Here is an 18,220-nt window from a genome sequence, read left to right as displayed (position 1 = left end):
CCAGTCTCAAGACCCGATCCCTGGAGGGCATTGCCCCCTCCCCTATCCATTTCAGCTGTACCACATTTCGCCGCTTAGGCAGCTGTCCACCCCCTGTCCACGCTCCCCCCCAACCCCTCCCTGGGCCCTCAAAACCACCCGATCTCCCCCCTCCTTCCTTCCCCCTCCCTGGACTACTGCCACAAAGGACTTGGACCCCAGCCCCCACCGCCCCCCCTCCACACTTGTTCCAGCCCTTCCCTCTGCCTCCCCCCCTTCTGTCCCTCTGCCCCTCCCCTCATCTCTCTCCCTTCCTCAATATCCATAGCCCCCTCCCCCTCCCTCTCAGACAAACATCCAGCAACGTCCATAGTCAGTTCTGCTGCTTGGGCTGCCTCCAACTGATTGTCCTGCCCATCTCCACTTCCTGGAACGTCCCTGCTCGTCCCTGCCACTGCAGGCTCCAGCCTCTGGGCTAATCGCCTCCTCTCCTCTGTCTCCTGGCGATACTCTGGCTCCTGCCCAGTCAGGTCTGCAGCTGGCGATACCAGACTCCCTGCTCGCTCCGCCCCCGAACTCCCTCCAACCTCCGGCACCAGGGGCGAAGCCTCCGGAACTCCGCCGCTCCCCTTGGCTCCTCGCTCCCAGCCGTCCTGCTGGCAGGTCCGCTCCACCACCCGCTGCACATCTGTTGGACTTGCCATGTCCACTTCTCTAGTCAACGACAGTCTCTCAACAATCGGGTTACTTCCCCCTTGCTTCTGGTGCAGTCCCTCCTGCGTTTTCCCAATGGCTGGCGCTTCCCGGGGGCATGGCTTGTCTGTTCCTGATTCCGCCACAGGCTGGCTGTTAGCATCCCCCGATTTCACCTCTTTTAATGGACAGCTGGTCAAATGAGCTCCCGGCTGCTGCCCGCTCCTATTCCTCTCTCTCCGACCCCTCTCCTGTAAACCGCCAGCTACTCCATGCTCAGGGAAGACCTCCCCTGCTCCCGGACTTCGTGGGAGGGGCTTCTCCAGACGCCATGCTGCCTCGGTTTCCACCAGCCATTGCAGACCCGGCCAAAAATACCGGAGTCTGCCTCTGCTGACCCTTTTCCAACAGGGCCTCCTTCACGGCAACTGTCTCTGCTGTTTGCACAACTGCAGGTAAGCCCTCTGAGACTTTGACCACCACCTCTGTAGAAAACAGGCTGCTACCTGCGTCTCCCTCTGCTGCCTCCATTATCTGGAGTTTTGAAAAGTTACTGAGTTCTTTCCTCCCCTCCACAGGTAGGATCTCTACTCCAGCCCCCACCTCAGAGCCATGTCCTGCCGCTGCCTCCTTATCCTCTGGCTGCTGGGTAAGTGCTCTGGACTGTGTTGCCAACTGTCTCATGTATTTTAAAGTGGGGTCACCTCTGAACCCAGACAACTCTTTTGATTCTAATGCTGCTGAAGACACTGAAGCTTGCTGCAACTGTAGTGTTCCTGAACCCCCAGACTGTGGTATAGAAGCCATCCTTTCTCGGTTAACATAGAGCTCCCTCAAAGGGTTCACAGAGCCCTTTTTTAAACAGTTCAACAAGTGTTCTTTTTTCCCCAACAACTTCGATATCTGGGCTTCCTCTTTAACATACATTTGTCTGTGCTCCGCTGGGGCAAATTTACACATAGTTCTTGCCATTGTCAGACGTTTTCCTAGCTCCACTACTTCTTTTTCCACCAGCTTAATTCGTCTTACAATATTTACCACACTACTTGCTGGATCATCAGGGTCATAGCTCACTTCAAGGAACTCCTCATCTGACGATCCACTCTCCTCACTCTCACTCTCATCTGCCTCCAGCAAAGGCTTCTGGCAAACTTCCATCACCTCTTCCTTCTCCCTTCCTTGGAAGCGCCCTTCTGGGGCCTGTACTATTTTCCTCCCCCCTCCACTGTCTTCTCGCTTACCTTCCGCAAGCTGGGCCATGGAGGGGGAAATGCTCTGGTGGCCTCCACTGGGCTGCTTCTCCCTTCGGTCCACTGGACTCCTTTCCCTTCTCCCGGTAGTCAAACCAGGGAGAGAGCCACTCCTTTCGGCCTTCTGGTCCCGGGCCCCAGGAGGCCCCACAGCCTGGGACTTTCCTGAGGCCTTCTCCCCAGGGACCCTCCTCATCTTTGGGGAGGGAGCTAGGTCTCACTCCCTTTCCACTGGAAGTCAGCAGAGCTCTCTAAAACACCTCCTTCCTCCTCAGCAGACTGGATGGACCGTGCAGGTCTTTTTCTGCCGTCATCCACTATGTTACTATGTATGTATATCACAAAAACCAAGGGTATCATAGAATAGGTTTAAGAATGGAAGGGCCACCAGCATCCTCCTGGCCTCACCAAACTTTGTCCTCCGTAGCTGTCCCTTCTACTACCTGCCCTACACTTTAAAATTGTTTGCAAATTTTTTTTTTCCAAATATTTTTATTGCATTTTCAAATTCAACATAAACATCAATAGCCAATTCGCAAACATATGCTTTCAAATACAGCCTCAAAACAGTTACATATAAGCCAACCCCCATGGCCCCCCTATCCTTCCCCCCCTCCCCCCATCCCTCCCACACTATGGTGGTGACAAAAGCACATCTCTTTTCTGCTCGTATGGTAACCATATTTTCTGGAACACATTAAGGTGACCCTTTCTAATTGCTGTCAGTTTAGACATCTGGTATATATAGTCCAATTTACGTGTTACCAATTGCATGCCTGGCATTTCAACCTGTTTCCAAGCCTTCGCTATCATGATTTTAGCTGCTACAAAGCATTGAATTGTCAGTTTATGCCAGTAAAATTGTTTGCAGATTGACAGAAACATTTCTTTTCACTGCCACCACTCTGCCTATCCTTGATTGGGGCTAGCTGTGGTACTATATGCAACTCTGCTGGGTTACTGCATGCGCCCAGCGGAAATTCCAATTTTGGCATGCACTGAATCACAGTAGAAAATAGTGGTAACTGGCAGGCGCCCACGTTGGCACAAGCTGCATGGTTACCGCATGGGTAGTGCATGAGCCCTTACCACTAGGTCAATGGGTGACAGTAAGGGCTCAGTCCATAAATAGGCGTGTGCTAGTTTTAATATTAGCACAGGCCATTTCCCAGACCTTTTTCCCCAGCTGAGGTACAAATAAATGGCCCCCACTGTGGTTTTGTAAAAGGACCCCTTAGTTACTACACAACATTGGTGATTGATTAGTGTTTTTCTGCTCTCTCTTCCACTGTGGTAAACCAGCTAATCAAAAAAGTTCCCAAATATATCTCTGGTGAAAATATATAAACAAATGGTACAACACCAGAGAATAATCTAACAAGGAGATAAATAAGTAAAGGGATTGACCTAGTACGGTTCTGGGTGACCAATCAGAGAATTTAATATATACAGTAATAGAGATGTTCTCAGAGTTATAAACTCACCCAAGTAAGGCACCCCACTGTTAAGTAACGCCTCTCAGGGTTGTACCATTTGTTCTCTTCCACTGTGGCTTTAATTTTGCTGCCTTTACCACAAGTGCATTTTAATGCTGAAATAAATGGAACAAAAACTAGCCCATAAATGGAAAAAAAAACTAGCCCCTTGTCCATTCAGTTTGTTTAGAGGTGTATGTAGCAAAAATACCCTCCTTTGTTTCATTATACCAAATGCACATCCTTGTTTTTTCATATGCTTGTAAATGATCTGGAATAAAGAATGGGAAATGAGGGGGTTGAATTTGCAAATGACACAAATAATAGGGTGCCCATAGAAAATTTCCAAAAAAGCACCTATTTTATATTTATTTTGGGTACATATGTGCCTTACTTAAATAGGCTCTTAGGTGGTAATTCCGTAAAGTGCCACTTAGATTTAAGCAGCAAGAATGAGTGCAAATGCTAGTATTTTACCGCCCCTGTTTATTAAGCCATGCTAGCAGCTGCCACACAGCAGTGCCAACACAGCCCATTACGTTGTAGGGTGCCTCAAGTATCTGCTTGATCTCTGGCGCTGTTTAATGTCTTTATGGCTCCTTTATGTAGAGCTTCTGAAGGCGTACCTCAGGGTTCTGTTCTTGGTCCCCTCCTCTTTTCTATCTACACTTCTTCCCTTGGTTCATTAATCTCATCCCATGGCTTTTCCTACCATCTCTATGCTGATGACTCCCAAATCTACCTTTCTACCCCTGATATCTCACCTTGCATCCAAACCAAAGTTTCAGCGTGCTTGTCTGACATTGCTGTCTGGATGTCTCAACGCCACCTGAAATTAAATATGACCAAAACCGATCTTCTCATTTTCCCCCCCAAACCCACCTCCCCGCTCCCCCCGTTTTCTATTTCTGTTGATGGCTCTCTCATTCTCCCTGTCTCCTCAGCTCGAAACCTTGGGGTCATCTTTGACTCTTCTCTCTCCTTCTCTGCTCATATCCAGCAGACCGCCAAGACCTGTCGTTTCTTTCTTTACAACATCCGTAAAATCCGCCCCTTTCTTTCCGAGCACTCTACCAAAACCCTTATCCACACCCTTGTCACCTCTCGTTTAGACTACTGCAATCTGCTTCTTGCTGGCCTCCCACTTAGTCACCTCTCCCCTCTCCAGTCGGTTCAAAACTCTGCTGCCCGTCTCATCTTCCGCCAGGGTCGCTTTACTCATACTACCCCTCTCCTCAAGACCCTTCACTGGCTCCCTATCCGTTTTCGCATCCTGTTCAAACTTCTTCTACTAACCTATAAATGTATTCACTCTGCTGCTCCCCAGTATCTCTCCACACTCGTCCTTCCCTACACCCCTTCCCGTGCACTCCGCTCCATGGATAAATCCTTCTTATCTGTTCCCTTCTCCACTACTGCCAACTCCAGACTTCGCGCCTTCTGTCTCGCTGCACCCTACGCCTGGAATAAACTTCCTGAGCCCCTACGTCTTGCCCCATCCTTGGCCACCTTTAAATCTAGACTGAAAGCCCACCTCTTTAACATTGCTTTTGACTAGTAACCACTCGCCTCCACCTACCCTCCTCTCTTCCTTCCCGTTCACATTAATTGATTTGATTTGCTTACTTTATTTATTTTTTGTCTATTAGATTGTAAGCTCTTTGAGCAGGGACTGTCTTTCTTCTATGTTTGTGCAGCGCTGCGTATGCCTTGTAGCGCTATAGAAATGCTAAATAGTAGTAGTAGTAGTAAGCTCCATTTGTTTGTTGATGACATTCAAATCCTTGTTACTATTGATTGCCAGGAGGATGTGGACGGGATCAATTTGAAATTGAAAACAACAACTTGGTTCAGCGCTGCTAAGTTACCCATTCCAGGAGGGAGACTTTTTGGCCTGTCCTAGATTTCTGCCAGCCTCATGCTAGTTCATTATGGGACCTGCAGCACTGATTTCAAGGATAGAATCATGGACTACAACTACTACACTACTTTGGGAGGTAAGTTTAAAACCAGTTCTGCTGGTTGGTAAAAAGATCAACACTAAGGGGTCCTTTTACCCAGGGGCGTAGCCAGACCGCAGTGGGTCCAGAGCCTGAGGGCGGGGGCACAGTTTAGCCCCCCCCCCAAACCTCCCTGCCAGGTACCTTTGCTGGTGGGAGTCCCCAAGCCCTGCCAGCCAAAGTCTTCTTCAGCACCGGTCTCCAGTGCGTTCACTGGTCTGTTTCTGTGAGTCCTGACTCTTGAGTGCACACGTGCAGGACGTCAGGAGTCTCAGGACTCACAGAAACAGATCAGTGAACACGCCGGAGACCGGTGCTGAAGACGACTTCTGCTGGCGGGGGTCCCGAAAGGTACCTGGCGGCGGGGGAGGGTCAGCAGCGGGAGGAAGGGTTGAAAGTAGAAGGGACAGGGCTAAATATGTGGGGGCCCATGCCCCCCCTAGCTACACCCCTGGTTAAATCACTTTGAATATCGATCCCAAGAAACTTAATTATCTCTGCTTTTTAAGTGCATTATTGGTAATTATAGCTGTATAAATGGGTAGGGGAGGGGAGCTCTTAAATGTCAGAGAATCTTGCTAACAGTCACAGTTCTTACAGCTTTTTGTAAGGGGTGGAGTGGGGTGGGAGGGAAATTGCAATCACCAACACCTTTCTTCAACAGGCTCCAAGCATTCATGAACAGACAGCCTGCTCTAGGGGAACTCCTGCCACACACTGGGACACACATGCTGCTTCTAATACCTACAAGAGAGTTTGTCTAACCCTCTGTCAAGCCCAATGACTGCAACCTAACCACTGTGGGAAAAAATGTTGGTTATTCACTCACACAATTCAAATGGGACTTAATTAGAACAAAGCACTTAGGATATCTATGTCAGCAACATTAGCTCAATCATTGTTTTATACCACGCACCATGTGATATGAACACCTCTTAAGCAATTGAAAATTTCCATCAGACAAACAATGGTACATTTCCACATGGGCTTTATGAGTGTATTGGGCTTGAATAGTTTTGGGATGGAAACTGGTGCTAGATGCAATGCATATTTAATATTTCATAACCAATCTCAGCTGTTATTTGTAGAAATTATGGTTTGCAAATGCCATTGGATGAGACATACCCTAAACGAGTTAGTGTGTCCCTAATGGTTAGGGTGGTGAGCTAAGAACCAGAGAAAGAGTTTTGACTTCCACTGTGGCTCCTTGTAACCAAGAGCAAGTCATTGCCCCAGGTAATAAAACTTAGACTGTGAACCTAATAGGGGCAGAGAAAGTACCTGTATATAACAGTAAACTGCTTCGGTTGTACCACATGCATGACCCATCACCAAGCTTGCTGACTTGATCATCATTTTTGCACTTTGGCGACATTGATCATCGTTCTTCCACTTTGTCAAATTCACTTTATTGTGTGGTAGCATTTTGTCTGAATGATCAAAAAAATTAGAGTTCACAAGTGCGCAATTCTTTAACACAATAGAGGCTATGCCCCAAGCTCTGGTTTTAATTTATTTATTTGGATTTTGCTCACACCTTTTGCAGTAGTAGCTCAAGGTGAGTTACATTCAGGTACACAGGCTACTTATTGGATGCTTAGAAAACATAATGATCAGCCCCCTCGGTGCAGGGCCCACTGCCTAAAATGGGCCCTGCTGCAAACACCACATTAACAGCATCAGTGAGTGCTGTTTAAGTGCCTCCCCACACACAATTGTTTTTAATATTAAGTTCTAAATTCTTATGCCCAGCACCTCCACAGCTAATTATGTTGCTTTTTTGTCCCAAGCTCTTAGATAATTAGTTAACATTTATATGCAAGGGAAAAACATTTACATGAATAAAGCAAGGCCTATGATTATAACATAGCAAAAATAATATATGGACATGGCTACAGTCATTGTCATAGAAGTTGCTTCCAAGTGCCCATGCTAACCATTTACCATAGGTCCTGAGGAGTTCAACATTGCCTCAATGAGACACAGTACTTAGCTGTACTTAAGTGTGAAGTGGTTGTGCTGTGCTGTTTATTTTAATTTTATTTCCTTTTCTTTGCAATTCACTTATTTTTTTTTTCAGTATTATATAAAACCAGGAAGGATCTTTTATGAACAGGCATGATTCCCACAGGATCACAAACACAAAGAACAAACCTTTAGGCCAGGCAAGCGAAAGCAACAAACAACAAAGGAGACAAAAAAAAAAAAAGTCCCAAAGTAAGTGGTGTGTTGCAGAAGCTTTATTGGTTGGTAAAAAGATTCAACACGAATCGTGCTCAGGAGTCTACAAAGTTAACTTGCTTTATAAATAAATGGAAACAAAGATACGCTGAACTATGCATCTTTAACAACATTGTGGACAAAACAGATTGTGTATTACTGCTAAAAGCCAAAACGAGGATGCTACAAAAGAAACACGACACCCTATGATGAATAAAATCCAATATGAACCTACCCAGTATTGTAAAACAGATACTGGTTCTAGTTTTTATAGTGTGGAAATATCTGCCACAGACGTAGAGCCAGCAACAGCTCTAGGATATGTGTTTGTTCTGTTGGTAGACTCCTGATGCAGGCCTAGCGGCCAAAACACAATTCATGTTTACTGTTCTTACAAACCAATAAAGCTTCTGCACCACACCGCTTGCTTTAAGACTATTTTGTCGCCTTTGCTGTTTGATGCTTATGATTCCCATAGGTACATGTAATTTTCACATAGTCTATAACAATAGATAGTAGTTAGGCCAAGAAATGTTGAGGACTACAGTGTCAGTACAGTGCTTAGCAGATTGTTGTGTATACTTTCAAGCAAGCATTGAAAATCCCCTTGCTTTTCAAAGATAAGGTTAACACACAGAACACAATAGAATAAATCAATAATGATAATTTAGTCCACACCAACTACAAAGCAAAATCATTAATAGGCTAAAGTGCAACAGTATAAATGATCTAGACCACGCAGTTCCTATGCAGGCAACACTAGCATTTCATCTGGTACAAAATCATAACTTCAAAAAAGCTCCCGTTTTTATTCTGTTGTCAAAAACTGTGTATTGTGTTATTACATGAGGATTTAAAAAAAAAAAACAAAAAAAACATTTACTTGACTCCAGGCTGGATATCATATCTGTAAAAAAATATACCAAAATTTATTAGCTTTCCAAAGTACGTTGGTAGTGGTAATTCATAGAGTTTCTTAAACCCCATACTCTCATAAAGCCTGTGAGCTGCATACTGCGATTGAGAGGTTTCCAAGACTACTGCATTATAGCCACGCTGCCGGGCAAAGTTTAGGACTGTTCTGCACAAAGCTTTGGCAACGCCTCCCTTGCGGTAGCACTTCTTCACCGACATACGTTTCAGCTCTATCTTGGGCTCTCCATCGTTATTTCTGCGAAGTTGGGCCCCCACCATACCCATGACGACTCCATTAGATTCTGCCACCCAGAAGCAGGAGTCGTCATTCTCCAGGTAGGACTTCTGTATGTCCAAAAGGTCATCCCTCAAACTGTGATTTACGTAGCTGTGGAACTCAACCTTTATAAAATGCCAGTTTGCAGCTAAAAGGAGAGCAATTGCCAGAACAGAAAACAGGAAGGATTTGGAACATATAAGCACAACGAGGAACATGCAGATGATGAGAAAATGAATTCTAGGATTCTTCAGAACAGAGAGAGTCGCATTTGGAATGAGTTCTATCATTCCATCTACAAATATGGTCCGCACTGCTTCATAGTCAGAGTCTTTGTATTTTCGAACGTGGTAATCACTCATGATCACTTCTTGTGTCCTAAAAAAAAAAAAAGAAAAAAAAAGCAACATATTTCTGCATTAAATTAGCATAACACAATGGACTGAGAAAAAAGCTGAACATGGTGGGCTGATCATCATCTACAGCTGTATAGAAGAAAGTGGCCTCAGAGGGCCAATGATTTTGTTTCTTTAAAAATATATATTTATATTAACTATCACAGTGCAAGTCCCTACAGATCCTAAACACCTCCTTCTCTTTATCACACCAGTGAGTAGGAATGTAAGAGGGGGCCTCTATCTTGAGTCCATTTGAAAACAGGAAAGATGGGGGCAAGGAGTAGCATAACTTTCAAATTTTAAGTGACATTTTTAAGCATCTGATGAGACATATCATAAAGGCCTAAGCAAAATGTACTGATCTAAATATTTTTGCAGGAAGAATAAAAAGGATAACTTTTTAACCAAACATTATGGACCATCCCTAAAGATAAGAATGTAAGAACAAATAGCCATACTAGGTCAGAGCAATGGTTCATCCAGCCCATATCCTGCTTCTATCAGTGGTCAATCCAGGTCATAAGTGCCTGTAACATATCAGCCTGTTTCTCCTTTACTCAAGGGTATTCAGGTCAAAGTCTCTTCCTCATACATCTTGTTACACAAACCTCCTACCATTTTAGTCACTTTTCTCTGAACAGTTTGAAGCCTTTTTACATTCTTAGTAACATACGGCCTCTAAAATTGAACACAATACTCCACGTGGGGCCTCACCAATGACTTACAGGGGGGCATCAACACCTCCTTTCTTCTGCTAGTTATACCCCTCTCTGCAGCCTAGCATCCTTCTGGCCGCGGCCACTGCCTTGTGTATGTATATATGTGTGTGTGTGTGTGTGTATATATATTGTCCCTGAGGTAGAGCTCCCAATTCCAGTCCCAAAAGATAGACACTGGGCACAAATCATAGGAGGAAGTTCTCACTGGGAACTGCAGTATTTCCCACAAATATGTCTTGAAGAGCTCCATAAGTGAAATAAGTGGAGACCTAGGGAAGTTAATGAGTTTTACATTATTTCTCTTTGTAAGATTATCCAAGTGTTCAATTCCATATTTGTCTCATCAGACCACATAACCTCATGGAGTTCTGGGCTGAGAGAAGCCTCCTTTTCCAACCAGCACCCCTTTAATCAAAAGTAAACACTTTCATCTGTTAATCCACAATATATAGGAGTCAAGAAAGAAAGAGAAGGAAGAACAATTAAACAAATTACAAAGACAGATGAATCACACGTAGTACTATCCAGATGGTACAACCAACACATTCACATTCAGTCTCTGCTGCACCACCAAAAATTCTAGCAATTGCTGAGGTTCAAAGAAAACAAAACTTTCGGCATTATATTTAACAAATAGCAGGAAATTTCAACAGAAAACTTGCCCCAATTGCCAGGACCCTTAGGCTTAATCCCCAAGTCCTTGCAGCGCCTTTGGGTCGCCAAAGAAAGATAAGGAAATATACGAACATTTGAATCTAGAAATTATTCATACGTATGTCTGAAGTAATTGTGTAGAACCAGATACCTATCTGGCTCCAGTGCAAAAGTTACCAACAGGGTGGACTTAGCAGTAATCACTTCCAAGGAACTTTCAAGAAAAGCTTTCACATCCAAACCTCCCCATGCTCCTTCCTCAACTGAGGTAGAGCTCCCAATTCCAGTCCCGAAAGATAGACAATGGGCACAAATCATAGGAGGAAGTTCTCACTGGGAACTGCAGTATTTCCCACAAATTTGTCTTGAAGATCTCCATAACTGAAATAAGTGGAGACCTAGGGAAGTTAATGAGTTTTAAATTATTTCTCTTTGTAAGATTATCCAAATGTTCAAGTTTGCGTTTCATAATTTCTCTATCCTTAATTGCATTCAATTCCAATCTTTTTAAGTTCACCAACCTGTTCTATAACACTTGCAAGTTGCTCTTTCTGTTGGTTTAATTCGCCACCCTGACCCAGTATGGCTATTCTTATGTTCTTATATACTTTATTTATTTTATTTATTGCATTTGTATCCCACATTTTCCCACCGTATGGCAGAGGTTCAATATGGCTTATATATTGCTAAAAAGGCAGTTACAAAATTTAGATTCGTAGAAGTCTAGTACATAATACAGAAGTACAATAAACGCTTAGGTTGACATATTAGCATATTGTAAGAGGTTAATATTATTGTTTTCCATTTCTGAACTTTTCGTGATGTATGGTGGTGTGGGATTAGGCAGATCCAGGGGGGAAAGACTTCTTGAAAAGATGCGTTTTTAGTTTTTTTCTGAATTGTAGGTAGTTTTCTGTGAGTTTCAGGTCTTTGGGTAGTGAGTTCCAAAGTTGTGTGTCTATAAAAGGAGAGGCTGGTGGCATGTGAAGATTTGTATTTTATACCTTTGCAATTGGGGACGTAAAGGGTTAGGTATGTTCTTGCTGTTCTCGTCACGTTTCTTAATGGTAGATCGATAAGTTCCGTCAAGTAATCTGATGCGAGTCTGTAGATGATTCTGTGGACTACTGTGCATATTTTGAATGTTATGCAAGCATTAATAGGAAGCTAATATAAGCTTCTTAGGAGGGGTTTCGCGCTTTCGAAGCGTGTTTTTCCGAAGATGAGTCTGGCAGCCGTGCTTTGTGCTATCTGTAATTTTCATATGATCTGATCTTTGCAGCCTACGTAAATACTATTGCAGTAGTCTACAAGGGTTAGCACCATGGTTTGGATCATGTTGCGGAATGAATCCTTGGGAAAGTAAGGTTTTATACGTTTGAGCTTCCACATAGTGTGGAACATTTTCTTGGTTGTGTTCTTAGCTTGGCTTTCTAGCGTTAGGTTGTGGTCGATTGTTATTCCTAAGATTTTCAAGCGGTCTGAGATTGGGAGAGATGACCCCTATGCGTTAATTGCCGAGGGGGGAACATTATTGTATTGGGATGAGAGAATGAGACATTGAGTTTTAACTTGAATGCCGATGCCCAGGATTCCATTATGTTCATGCTGTTTATTATTTCCTTGGTGATTTCTGTGGGGTTCTGTTTGAAGGGAATATATATGGTGATGTCATCTGCGTAGAGAAATGGATTGAGGCCTTGTTTGGATAGAGATTTAGCCAGTGGCATCATCATTAGGTGGAATAATATAGGTGAGAGCAGTGATCGTTGTGGTACTCCACATTCCACTTTCCAAGGTGGAGATATATCCGAGTTTGATTTGACTTGGTGTGTTCTGGATATCAGAAATCCCTTGATCCAGGACAGTACTTTTCCTGTAATTCCTACCTTGTCGAGGATTTTCAGTAGTATGTGGTGGCGCGCTTGATAGGTCAAATAGGAGTAGGAGGATGTTTTTACCCCTTGCTATTTCCTGCTTGAATCTGTGCTGAGGTCTGAAGCCAGATTGAGATTCATGCACTATGTTGAAATCAGTGAGGTATTCTCTTAGTTGTTTGGTGACTATGCCTTCTGTCAATTTGGTTGTTAGGGGTATGGATGCTATCGATCTATAATTCGAGGTGTCTTCTACTTTTTTTTTATGGTGTCTTTTGGGATGGGAGTTAGTAGGGTATTTCCTCTGTCCAGTGGGAATAAGCCTCTTTTGAATAGATAATTAAGGTGGTCTGTGAGTTCTGTGATGTATTGATTAGGGGGGGTTTTCACTATATAGTTGGGGCAGGTGTCTAGTTTAGAGAGCTGCACGGGAATGGGGTTTGTGGGAATCCCGCGGAACCCGTGGGATTCCCGCAGGGACGGAAGCAGTTCTGCGGGGTTCCCGTGGGGACGGAAGCAGGTCCTGCGGGGCTCCCGTGGGGATGGAAGCAGTTCTGCGGGGTTCCTGTGGAAGTGTAAGCTGCACTGCATCATCCTCTCATCTACCGAGTACCTTGAGTGCTGTCTCCTCCTCCTCCTTGCTTTAACAGCACAAATGTGGAAAGTCTTCCATTAAGGAGGTGGTAGAGACACAAATGATGATGGAATTCAAAAAGACTTGGGATGAACACAGAGGATCTCTAATTAGAAAATGGAAGTTATAAAAATCCTAACCTTAAGTGGCTGCATGTGTGTGGATGTGTCAAGTGACGCTTAGATGGCGACTCTGGCTGTGATTAACTAGGGCCGATACCGGGCAGACTTGAATGGTCTGTGTCTAATATATGGCAGTCTGGTTTAGGATGGGCTAGAAAGGGCGTAAATAGCAACTTCAGTGGCTGGAACATAAGGACAGTGCTGGTCAGAGTTTTACGGTCTGTATCCCACAAATGAGAAGACGAATAGACTGGAGTGGGCTTCAACGAGAACTCCAGCAGTTGGAACATAAATATAGGGCCAGATAGACTTCTATGGTCTATGTTCCAGAAACACGAAAGAAAGTATATAATATCACATTCGTTGATTTAATCATGAATTGATAAGGAGTGTGACTATTGGGCAGACTGGATGGACCGTTCAGGTCTTTATTTGCTGTCACTTACTATGTTACAATTAATCCTCTTTGTTCCCGGGCTGATGCGCAAACCTCAGGTCTGACACCTGACCTACTGGTGCGTGTATGTGGTGACCTCTCAGAGACAAATCTTATATGTGCACTAAGTTTCAGCTTCCATTTCTTCCTTGCCTACAGTGATGTGGCTCAAATCCAGAGAGAGACTGAGGGAGCTAACCAGAATTTTCTTTTATGTGCCATTAAATTCTTGTGGGGATGGGTGGGGATGGGTTGTGATGGGTTAAATTTTTGCGGTGATGGGTGGGGATGGGTAAGATTTCTGTCCTCGTGCAACTCTCTAGTCTAATTGGCAGTGGGTGGAGAATTTTCTGAGTGCGTGAGCTATTATTTTGGTGCTTAGATGAGTGAAGTTATTCCAAATACAGTCTTGCTGGGTATTCCCTTGGGTTCGGATCTAGTTTGTTTATGAAGGTTTCTGGATTAATATTTCCCTGATGCAGATTCTTGCATAGATTGCTAATTTTTTCTTCAAAGTATTTGGCAAGATTGTCTGCATGTGGGAGGTTTGCATTCGGTGTAGTTACCGTTTTGGTGTTAAGTAAATTGTTTATTAGTTTGTATAATTTCTTTGTAATCTGTGCCTATTTGTTCTCTGTAGAAGTTTCTTTTGGATAGTCTTATTTTATATTTGTATTTTGTTTGACTTTCTTTCCAGGCCATTTTTGGGGTTTTTTTTTCAGTTTTGTTCTAATTTTTTAGTTTGCGTTTTTAGAATTTTTAGCTCTTCGTTATTGCATTTTTATGCTGATTTTGTACGTATGGGCGCTATTTTGTTGAGGATTTCATTGCATCGTTCATCCCAAACAGTGAAGAAGTCAGTTGAATCAGTTTTTGGTGCCCAGTTTTTATCGTATATTTCTCATATTACCTCTTGTTTTATATAAGGCCCGTTGATGCATTTTGTGAAGACCTTTCTTCTTCCAGCATAAGGTCATAGTTAATTTAAAGTGGTCAGACCAAGGTACGCTTTTCCATTGCTGTTCCATTACCGAAAAGGTTTGGTCACTGGATAGTTTGTATGTTAATAGATCCAGTGCATGGCCTTTTATGTGTGTGGTGTTGACTTGTGGCCAGTAGAAGTCCCACATTTGTAAGTACTCTTTGCACTCTAGTGTGTCATTTGAGATTGTGTCCTCTAGGTGAAGGCTTATATCTCCTCTTATTATTACGTTAGGATTTGCGAGGCATGTGTTTGACAAAGTCCATGAGAGTTGGTTGGGCATCTTTCCAATTTCCTGGTGGTCGATATAATATGTTACAAGTCAGATGAGCTGGGAGGGATTTGTTTTGTAACCTGATTGTGGCGATTTCAAGTTGTGTATTAATGGATTCCGCAATGGGTTCAGAAATGAATTCGTCTTTGTAGATTAGGGCTATGCCTCTTACTTTTTTACCTGTTCTGGTCCAATGGTTGATTTTGTATCCTGGAGGACAGATGTCAAGGATTATGGGGTCATCTTGGTTATGAATCCAAGTTTTGAGTATTAGGTCTAGGTTGTCCTGAGTAATCCAGTCTGTTAAGGTTTCCGTTTTGTTTAGCCTGGATGTACCCTGACTTCTCCAAAAATACCTTCATTGAATGCTTGAGAGAGATCCAAAATTTTGATGACTTCCCAAATGGTGTCTCCATCGACTACTACTGGTTTCTGCAAAGCTCCAAGAGCGGTGCTGAGCTGATTCAGCCCAGCATTGTTAGAAATGTTGCAGCAGCAGAGCTCTGCTCCCAATGTTCACACCTTACCCTCTCTCTTTCCCAGAGAGATTCAAAATAAATCAAGTACGCGGGTACGTGACGTGAATGGAACATCTGCACCACAGCTTACAGTATTTTCAACATCATCCCACTGACACAAGTCAGATGCTTTGTATTATAGCGTTATTCTTGTCTATGCAGAAGTGAGAGAGAATTAGAGAGAAATGAGATTAAAGAAATGTCAAAAAGACAAATGGAAGGAGACAGGAGAAACAACATAGAAGTCAAGATAAAATATAAAGGAAAAGCAGGAAAAGTAAGAAGACAAACAAGATAAAAGCAGAAATGACAGGGAAAAATCCTCAAATAAAGAAACAAAGAAACATAGAAAATGAAGGCAGATAAAGACCATATGGTCTATCCAGTCTGCCCATCTATATCCCCTTTCCTTCCCTTAGAGATCCTATGTACTTATCCCAAGCTTTCTTGAATTCAGATAGTTTTAGTCTCCACCGGAAGAAGTATTTCTTCAGGATACTCCTGAGTCTGTCCCCTTTCACGTTCAACCTGCGCCCCCTCATTACAGAGCTCTCTTTCAGTTGAAAGATACTCGTCCCTTGTAACTGCTGCCTTGTATAGTTTACCTCCATGCCTTCAACTTGTCTGTACAATTTTTCATCAGTACATGTGCAAAAACTTTAGTGTAATTTTCTTGCCCATGGAAATTACATAGGTAAAAAGTAAATTTGCACATATAAGATTTTTAAAAACCAGAACAGTGGCCTGATCAACTAACAATACACACACCAACACCAAAACCCATTCCAAATGTCATGCACCCTGCCCCACAAACTCAAACAGGGAATTTAAGCTACTGAAATAATGTCTCATAAAAGCATTTAAATACTGTTCAAACACTAACAACACTAATAACGTGGCTCTTTTAGAATCCACCGATAACAATGTCTCCAAAATTGCTGAAATGTTTAAATCATCTGCTTTTAGTTCTTGATTTACAGTCACACCTACACACAGACCCTGCCCTCAAATGCTCAAGCACCTCCTTAAAATATACAACCCTATTTCTCTCCCCCTCCCCCCCATATGCACACCCTTACAAAAACGGCATTAAGGTGATTTTATCTTCATTTTTGATAGTCACCTCTCAGTTGTGGACTTTAAAAAAAATTGTGCTGCAGGGTTGGCGAGTCCTTTGATTAGCGCCGGCGAAGGAGCACTAACGCTCTTGGACCTGGAAAAAACAACTCCATCGCTCCCGAATTATTCGACCACCATGTCCAAAGGAATGGAGGAGTGAGTTAGAGGCATATGCTGAAACGGAGGACGTTTACAGCAGAACCCGAATTGGCGGAACCACTCCTAAACACCTAAGAGAAATCAACTTGGAGTTTTTGGCTCCCGTGGAGGTTAAATACCATCTGGAAGGCGCTTCGAGACCTAACGGTGGCAGTAAATAATTTTGTTTCAGATATAATTTTATTAGAGAGTTACATGGACAATTTAATTGAACCCTTTGAGAGTGAAAAATTGATATAACAAATGATTCTACACGAGCAAGAAGTGGTTATGATCTTGAAAATGATGATAGACCAGAAACTGATTAATAAAATGAACGTTATTATAGATGATTAATATCGAGATTATTGTTTTTCCCAGAGTTCCGGGTATGACTCCTAAAGTTTTCCTCAGAAATATTTCCTAAATTATTACCTTAAAAGGAGTGAAGCCTGTGAAAACTGGGATTACCCTTAATCCGTGGGATCTGAATTAGAGACCTAAGTATATGTATTGTTAAATAACTTCAGGTTTTTAAAAGAGAAAGAATGTAATCAGATCTATTATTTCTAACTAATATTGGACAATAAGTATGTTTTCAATGAAATGATTTGACTGTGCACCGTATTGGCCTTGAAGAAGCCAAGCAGATGATCAATGTGGAATAATGGTGGGATGGAGTGGCCTAGTGGTTAGGGTGGTGGACTTTGGTCCTGGGGAACTGAGTTCGATTCCCGGCACAGGCAGCTCCTTGTGACTCTGGGCAAGTCACTTAACCCTCCATTGCCTGCCACACAGAGCCTGCCATGAGTGGGAAAGCTTGGGGTACAAATGTAACAAAAAAAAAAAAAATAATGAATTAGACGAGTAATATCTGGGGATAATCAAGTTAATGCCACATTTTTTTTCTGTTCTCCTTGTCTTGTTTCACTCTCTCTATTTAGTGGTCTAAGGAAGAGAATAGAATTACCTGACTGAAATAATTCCTATATATTACTTTCTCTGTATTTCTGGCAAGTTGTTTTTATTAAAAAAAAAATTTGTGCTGCTGATATTTCATGTTGCTCTCAATATTTCTTTATAAATGTGTTTCCTTGGTATTGAACCAATGTCTTTCCATGGCATGCTTAAATAGCATTATGTATACCTTTCCTCTCTTGTTTTTGGAAGGAATGGATATGCATGCAAGCTCTCTTGGAGTTTACTCCCACACCTACCATCTCTGCTGAAACAGAGGCCCCAATGCTGAGAAACAAACGCAGGTGGAGGAGTGGCCTAGTGGTTACAGCACTGGTCTTGAAATCCAAAGGTGGCCGGTTCAAATCCCACTGCTGTTCCTTGTGATCTTGGGCAAGTCACTTAACCCTCCATTGCCTCAGCTATAAACTCATTGTGAGCCCTCCTGGGACAGAGAAATAGCCAGTGTACCTGAATGTAACTCACCTTGAGCTACTACTGAAAAGGTGTGAGGAAAATCTAAATAAATAATAATAATAAAAGCCATGAGCACCTGACTAGCACCCACATTAGTAAGCACAGA

At 43.0% G+C, this 18,220-nt stretch overlaps 1 protein-coding gene across 4 annotated transcripts in view; it reads right to left on the bottom strand.

Moving 5' to 3' along the window:
- Positions 1-8,458: 8,458 nt before the first annotated feature.
- Positions 8,459-18,220, bottom strand: part of LOC115461243 (probable N-acetyltransferase camello) — a 37,387-nt gene continuing 27,625 nt past the window's right edge. For all 4 annotated transcript variants that reach the window (XM_030190936.1, XM_030190935.1, XM_030190938.1 and 1 more), the window contains exon 2: positions 8,459-9,187. In XM_030190936.1, coding sequence (XP_030046796.1) covers positions 8,497-9,171 — 675 coding nt within the window. In that variant the 5' untranslated portion in view covers positions 9,172-9,187 and the 3' untranslated portion in view covers positions 8,459-8,496. The remainder of the gene's footprint in view (positions 9,188-18,220) is intronic.

This window comes from Microcaecilia unicolor, chromosome 2 (genome assembly GCF_901765095.1).
Source record: "Microcaecilia unicolor chromosome 2, aMicUni1.1, whole genome shotgun sequence".
Taxonomy (NCBI): Eukaryota; Metazoa; Chordata; class Amphibia; order Gymnophiona; family Siphonopidae; genus Microcaecilia; species Microcaecilia unicolor.
Note: the sequence above shows the minus strand (reverse complement) of the source record. Positions and strands in the feature narration are given on the sequence as shown.